Raw genomic sequence first — 8,247 nt, 5'->3', positions numbered from 1 at the left:
TGAGAGAAACATTGATCTGCTGCCTCCTGCATGTTCCTTGACCAGGGATGGAAGCCAAACCTGGGTGCGTGTCCTGACAAGAACTCAAACCCACCACCTCTTGGTGTATGGGAGGACGCCCCAACCAAATAAGCCACCTGGCCAGGGCTCTTTCTATTTTGAAAACTTTGATCTTTTTCAGAAAACAAGTGGCCTAAAGCATATTTATTAACATCGAGGAGAAGAAAAGGTTTTCTGCCCTGAAATGTATTAGGTTTCTTCTTGTTTTACTCATATGATAAATTTCCTATATTTCAGTTGAATAGGCAGGATCTAGGAAAAGAAAGAAAATCATGGCTGGCGAGATGAACATACCACATTCTATTACTACTTCAAAGGAAACATGCTCTTTATTTCCAAGTTCAATATGCAAATTTTAAAACTACTTAAAATAAGAAAAACTACTTTAAAACTACTTAAAATATAAAATATTTTGTATTCTCATTGATAAGAATTTTTAAAAAGCTAAGCTATCATATGTAGAAATTATTTCAAGAAGTTTTTGAAGGGGAAAGTCATGGAAGTGTTAGCATGGATTCATTAAGCTTTTATCTTTATAGGCACATTAGGTCATGTCAATGGAATGAATATTTTTGCTTGATATACTCCACAAACAAGTTTAAAAAGCCAGGAAAACATATTTTTATGTCTCCTAGATGATCAGTTCATGCAGCGATTTTCTCTCTTTTCATTTTGTGGTTATCTAATTGCATGGGGCACTGTAATGCTGGTTACACAGCAGAAATGAAAACAGTCCCTTTGGATTTCTTCATGTAAGAGAACCCGGGGCTGATTTTCAGCAGCGAGGCATAGTACAACCAGCTTTCATACATAAAGGGCTAATGCCTTGTAGAACAGGAATTCTCAGAGCTGAGATAGAGGCAGGTCTGTTGCAGAGGTGGGTGTCTATGCAACATCTACTTTAGAGTACCCTTGTAAAACACCCACCCACACACACACACACACACACACACACACACACACACACTTTACCAGGATACTTACCTTTTACCTTTGTAAGTGTCAATTATGGCAACTTTGTTTACATTGTCTTTTCCATTGAAAACTTCATAAACACCATCTGCAGTATTGTTGTACTGAAAATACATGTACCAAGAAAAAATCATTTCTAGAACAATACATACTCTCCAAGTTATAAAACATGTAATTAACTCATGTTTGCATTTCTCAAAGACTGGTTATACATAATTATTTTATATGGTTTAAAATATGTAGGCATTGAAGTTTTAAACTTGTTCTTTAACATGTTAAAAAGATAGAATATAAAAGGTTCCAAGAAATAAGTGCTAGATGCCGAGACAAAGGAAGAAAACATATCAAAAGTTGATATAACCCAGGCTCTAGTGTTCTTTTTCATAATTAAGCCAGTAAAACAATTTGGATTACTATTCCTTTTATATTGAGGTGAGGAGATATTGAACAAAATTTATGAGAACAATGACAGATTTCTAGAGGTATTCTAAATATTATGATCTTTCGTAAGTGGTTACCAAAAACTAGGTATACAAAATTAAAAACAAAATTACCCAAGTATTTGAGTTAAAAAATAATAACTGGGCCTTGCCAGCATCTCTCAGTGGTTGAGAGTTGACCTATGAACCAAGAGGTCACAGTTCAATTCCCAATCAGGGCACATGCCCAGGTTGCAGATTTGGTCCTGTGCGAGTCATGCAGCCAATCAATGATTCTCTCTCATCATTGGTTTCTATCTTCCCTTTCCCTTCCTCTCTGAAATCAATAAAAATATATGAAAATAATAGTAATAATAATTGGTCAATGCGGGAAAAGAGGACATATGTCATACTTTCAACAATAAAGATTAAAAAAAATAAATAACTGAATCTCTGATCCCTTAGGCTCTCTACATTGATACTTAATTGATAATGTTGCAATCATGAAAACTTTCTAAAAGTAAAATAACAACAATGAACTGGAGAATATATCTAATAGCACATAGAGTGTCAAATCATTGTCAACATTCCAATTTGAGGGTTAGCTAGTCTTATTTATAATTCAAAACATTGCGCTATAGCTAAGTCTATCACTAAGTTCACATTTTCCTTAATCTTCAAATTGTCATTTCATTTATAGACCAGTAGGAATTCTTATTAATAAACTCTATAAGATAGGACACTGCTAATTGATCAGTGTTGTGTGTGCAAATTTAGGCTTTAAATTTACATTAAAACAATGTGTAAGAGGTCTAGAGAAGGAGGAATGATAGAACTAATACATTTAACACAATTAAAATGTTGGTACTAAACTTGATTTTTTCAGAAGTCAAAACTAAAAATAGTGTTCAAAGCCTTACCAGCATAACTTAATTTTAGACAAATTGTTTATTTATCAAATGAAATCCTGATTAAATATCATCTTCTTAATTAAAAATTTAATTGTTAAATTTATATAAGTAAATTTTATAAACTTAAAAAGCTGCAGCATGTGAGAAAAATGATTTTTAAAAATTAGAATATATATTCCCAGATAATAAATAGGGCTAACACACTAAATTATAAAATTAAAGATTTCCAATGCCATTTTATTTATCCAATGAAAGTAAAACAATATCAACATTTATACTTGGTACTCACGGGATAAAACACACCAACTGTTCTAGAAATTGGATATGGTACCAAAGTCAAGAACGGATCCTTATAGCCCCACAATAGTTCTCTCACACTTCTCCTTTGAAACAGAGATGACTTTGACTTTTTGATAAATGAGTTGAGTACCGATTGAACAAATGGATTTGGATAGAGATGGGCTGCAGCCTACAAAAAACAACAACAAAAAACTGTGTAAAGACACCATTTATAGTATTAAAAATATAACAAATAAATGGATTAAATATGAGAATTAATTTTAATAAAAAATTTAAAAAACTATTTTTCTAAAATTACTGCCAAATCTTGCCAGAGCTAAAAGTATCATTTTTCTAATCCCTAGATAGGCACATTTGAGTGCCTCAGTTTCAGTTACAAGAAGAAGTCTTTCAAAATTAAGTCCTATTTTTTCCCAAGGATACACTTGAAGTGGTCTTCCAATTCAGTTGTTTTTTTTTTTTCATCTTTCCTAATGACCAAAACTCTATTCAAATAAGGACATAGGAGCAGAATAATACTATCTAGTGAGAGTTCTAATATTGAGATTAATTATAGTGGGTTCTAGAGCATTTCAAAACAAATCGTTTTGTTTGTCTACTCACAGCGACAGCCAGATTGAGGACAGTGAAAGTGTCATTCTCTGACCCAACTGACAGGGAAGGTTCAAAGATGGCACCATTGGGCTGTACAAAAGAGACTGTGTTGCTCAGAGGGTCATGGGTTATGTTTTCCTTGGAGAGATAACGAACTCTGAAATACAAAAGTAAATAAAATTCAAAATTATTGTCTCATGTGAACGTTAGGCCTCAAATGTCATTCATTCATACAACAAATATTTTCGAATATATGGAATACATCAGAACTTATGCTAAACCAGTAGTCGGCAAACTGCGGCTCGCGAGCCACATGTGGCTCTTTGGCCCCTTGAGTGTGGCTCTTCCACAAAATACCACGTGCGGGCGCACACATACAGTGCGATTGAAACTTCGTGGCCCATGTACAGAAGTCAGTATTTTGTGAAAGAGCCACACGTAAGGGGCCAAAGAGCCGTATGTGGCTCGCGAGCCACTGTTTGCCGACCACTGCGCTAAACCATTGGCATAAGCCCATGCTGGTTCTCTAGCAAATTAGAGAAAGGGGTCTTAAATTTACACATAATAATATGTGTTATTTCAGGAGTTTACGGACTTCATGGTTAAAACAGAACAGATAGAAATTCAGACTTGGGATGGTCATGGTGGGGATAAGGGTCAAGACACATTTTGCAGCAATTCCACATACTGTAAGTGGTCTGAATTACAAAAAGAAGTTTAGTTGGGGAAAACAGGTTTGAAAGTGGCACATATAAGCTAAGAAGAACCTGGTGTATTTTTAGAAATGCAAATGGTAGAATTTGGTTGGATTATAAAGTGAGAGAGTAAGGAGAGTGGTAGGAAATAAGCAAGATCTCAAACATAAAGGCTTGTATCTCACACTCAAATGTTTAGCCTTTATCCTAGGGTAAGGAGGGGACAGGAGAAAGGCTTAAGCAAGGGAATATTAAGAACACATGGTCTTAGAAAGAATGCTCAAAATATATAATCTACCCAGCGCTGGCTATTCCATATTTTTCAGTACTTTAAGGAGAATAAAGATAACTAATGGAATATAATTTACTCCAGACTAATTTCCCTCCCTTTCCCATATATTGAATCCTGCCTAGTATTAAATCAGTGTTCATTGGCTTTAACATATCTAGTTTCATGTTACCAACTACATTTTAGGAATGTATTGAAGGGTGATTACTGTGGAGAAAAAAAGCTTGGCAAGTACAAGATATTCACTGAGATGAAATAATGGATACATCATTTGTTGCACTATAATATAGTTAATGTTTATGATGTAAGGTGAATAGTTAACTAAGGTAAAGACTGATAAAAAACATGTAATTGAAATGTAAAAACCAATATTTTTCACTCAGGTATAAAAAAAATGTAAATTTCTGTAAGGTACGGATTATGAGTGTTTGTCCCTCCAGCTCAGTGCCCGGTGCATGGTGAGTTCTCCATAAATATTTTTGAATGAACAAATTAATTAATGGCTCACATTATTTCAAAAGGGAACTCCCAATCATCTAGAAAAAGATTTTATTTTTAATATCATTTAATCAAAGCTTTATTATTTATTTTTATGGAGGTACTAAATATATACAAAGAACATACAAATATAAATCAGCACCCAGGACAGTATATTACTAGTCATTTACTATTTTCTCTTATATAGATGTAAATTTAAAATTATATTATATGTTATTAACATTTAAAGTTGAAATAATAGGCATAAAATTGTGACCTAAATTCTAGCTTATTTAAATTGTACTTACAACATTACACCAGTAGATGGCACTCACTGAGAAAAATCCTTTAAACTGAGGCCTGTTAATAGAATGTGCTTTTTAAAAAAGAACATAATCACTCAATTCTTTGGTTTAAAAATTAGAATGTAGGCAGGTTTTGGAAAGTTTTGGTTAAGAATGTCAAAGGGAGTAATCTGCCTTATATGTTTCCCAAGACTGCTTTCTTTGTATTCCTGCAAAAAACAAAGTAACTCAAACATTATATATGTTTGAGATTTGAGAATATTCTGAAGGATTTACTAAATATTCATAGAGCAATAGAGATGGTGAATGTCGGAATAAGTGCCATTAAGATCCCAGTCCTGGAAATTTTATGCTTTGCACCATGTCATACCTCACCAAAAAAAATTTCATCAAAGTCACTTAAGCAGCCATCAGCCAAATAAGCCCGTGGTTCTGTTTGAGGCAGAATACCTTCCTACACTGCCAAGTTCACCTGGATTCAGAGCGTCACTTATGGGGCGGTAGCTTCACCTCAACAGATGTAAGATTCTCAAGCTATTAACTTTTTCTGAAAGGTGGTTTCCCATGACTTAAGGCATGCCAGCAGACACTAATGACTCAGTTACGGTGACCTTGGTGAGACAGGATGACCCCAACCTGACCAAAAATCTCTTTAACATTGTGTGGATGAAAAGCAGCCACATGCTAATCTGACTGGCTCAATGAAGGCCTGCATGGCATCCTTATAAACTCAGAGAGCTAGAGTAACCACAAAGGATGGATCTGAAATTCAACCCTCTTTAGACAAAAGCAGTTTATGGTGGGCAGTCATGTCCTAGGCTGGTATCGTCCCTGACAAAGGTCAGTATTTACCTTAACTAAGCCTGTCTATTGTCTTTTGCATCTGAGAACATTCCTTTGGAATGTCAGGGTAACTCCCAGTTCCCAGACCTCACAGGGCACAACCAGTACACTGGGACAGCGACCAGAAATCCTCACTTTTTTATCATGTTAATTGTTGACTGTTAACTAGCCTGGACCCACCTATGTGAAAAATGCATGTGTCTATCATTTTACTTTTCATCCAATCCCAGAGGTTTCCCACGGTGCTTTCTCCCACCCCCCCAATCTATCACCAATGGATTTCATGTAACCCACTTGCAGCATCTCTTTTGATTGTAATGTATAAAATAAGGTGCACAGCTGCCATTCTCAGGGGCTTTATCTCAATGTGTTGAGATTTTGCTCCCCAGTCATTGTCAACATTAGGCTCAAAAAAATCTCACAAAAATTCTTCACAGGTTTGAATGTTTCTTATGTTGACAATTGTTATATAAGTAGAAATTTATTGTTTATAAACATTAGCTGCAAATCCAACTGGTTTCCTCCAACCCTCCCATCATCGCCTCTTCAGATGAATTGAGTGTATCTAACCCGCCCTCTTTTGTTCTTTAGAGGTTAGAACCTCTAAGAATAAAATAGATATTACTTGTCACCTATCAGAGTAGGGCTAGGACTAGTTCAATATTATGTTAATGTTTCCCCACATTCTCCATAAAGTAAAAAACAAACATAAGCTCCCCACAAACAAAAATTTAAACAGAAAATATACATTTTAAAATTCTAACAACTATTCTTTTTCCTCACATGCATTCAATTAATCAGATTATGAGTTTTAAGCAATATGCTTCAATATTCATTGGGTCACATGTGACTTCTAGATTGTCATAGGTACACATCATATCTGCAACATTTTTTGAAACAAGATATTCATATAGGCTTTTGATAATAACACAAAACTATAAGAGCATGGAAAAAATGAATATTCTTTCTGAATTAAGCTTGTTGTTTTTTTTTGTAACAACAAAAATCAAGTCTTCTTGGGCAGAGTTGTAAATGGTTACAGACATATGCACAGACAGAGGAGACATGGAATAATTGCTAGGACACAACAAGCACCATGGCCTTTTATACATCATGTGCTATTACAACAAGCACTACCTTCACAAGTATCATTATTTCATTATATTTTGAGTGTGAGGTGTTACTATAGAAATATAATAATAATATGTGGAGAGAAAAAATATACAATTATAGATGATCTAAAACAAAAAAGATACTAAAACTATAAATTATTTAAAAATCGTTAAATATATGTATTTGTGGTAAGAATTGATTATGGTGTGTAACTAGTTGTAATCCTTGAGAAAAAAGATATCACACCTTTATATATCAAATGATACAGCAGAATTTAATTATGTTTCCATATGGATCTCGTAAATATATGCCTAATCCTTGGTTAAGGTTAGTGTTTGTAACAGCTCAATCTCTGCTTTTTTTCTTACTTTGATAGTGGGTAAAAAGACAGTCTATAACTTAAGTAGGGGAAAACATACAAAAATCTAGGAGGTACCAGTTCCTAGGTTTGTATGAACATGAACAAATCGTATCACATCTCCTGATGTCAGTTTTGTTTAATTACAAGATGAAAAGTTCTGGCTATTATTTCCCTCTTAGTTTTAATTGTCCAAGATGCCATTCCAAAGCATGGTAAATTATTAGGAAATTTAGGATAAAGTTGTAGCATATTCAGTCTCAGCACTGGGAAATATGTAATAATGAGTCTACTGAATAAATAGAAACCCCCATTTGATCTGGGAATTACTAGTAGTTTGAATAGAAAACCTTAGTAGCTACTGCAGTTGTGTAACATCAGTTTAATGTGGTTTTTAAATTTGACTGTGTATTGGCATCACCCAGAGAGGTTTGTAAAACTTATTTTTGATTTCTAACCCAAGAGTCTTTGATTGACTTGGTCTGGGATACTGGGCTAGAGTCTGAAAACTTGCATTTTTACCAAGTTCCCAGTGTAATGCTGATGCTGCTAGCCTCGGGACCATACTTTGAGAATCACTAATGTAATCTATACATTCACTCTTAAAATGTTAAAGTCGTCTAGTTTTTAAAATTTTGATAGATATCTTTTTCTATGGATCACATATTTCACAGTCGTGGAGAATATATTCCACAAGTGTAAAACACCTGCAACTCCTTAAACGTAGGCGTTAATTGATGCTAGTCAATTTAAACCTAAATAGATACTGCTTATAATCAATAAGTCTTTAGATCAGGATTCTATACAGGCATAAACAAAATATTTCAATGTATATAACTGACAAGATAATATAAGTCCCTTTCAAATCAGTGGCATTTATCATATGGAAGCCTTTTCAGAAACATATGGTC

At 34.2% G+C, this 8,247-nt stretch overlaps 1 protein-coding gene across 5 annotated transcripts in view; it reads right to left on the bottom strand.

Annotated features, from left to right (window-relative positions):
- Positions 1–8,247, bottom strand: part of CD36 (CD36 molecule) — a 60,451-nt gene that overhangs the window by 13,948 nt on the left and 38,256 nt on the right. For all 5 annotated transcript variants that reach the window (XM_015571247.1, XM_015571246.1, XM_006774918.2 and 2 more), the window contains 3 exons: positions 3,266–3,413; positions 2,652–2,831; positions 1,045–1,136 (listed from right to left, as the gene is read on the bottom strand). In XM_015571247.1, coding sequence (XP_015426733.1) covers positions 1,045–1,136; positions 2,652–2,831; positions 3,266–3,413 — 420 coding nt within the window. The remainder of the gene's footprint in view (positions 1–1,044; positions 1,137–2,651; positions 2,832–3,265; positions 3,414–8,247) is intronic.

The sequence above is a fragment of the Myotis davidii genome, unplaced genomic scaffold (assembly GCF_000327345.1).
Source record: "Myotis davidii unplaced genomic scaffold, ASM32734v1 scaffold125, whole genome shotgun sequence".
Taxonomy (NCBI): domain Eukaryota; kingdom Metazoa; phylum Chordata; class Mammalia; order Chiroptera; family Vespertilionidae; genus Myotis; species Myotis davidii.
This window is presented reverse-complemented; position numbering and strand designations above follow the sequence as displayed.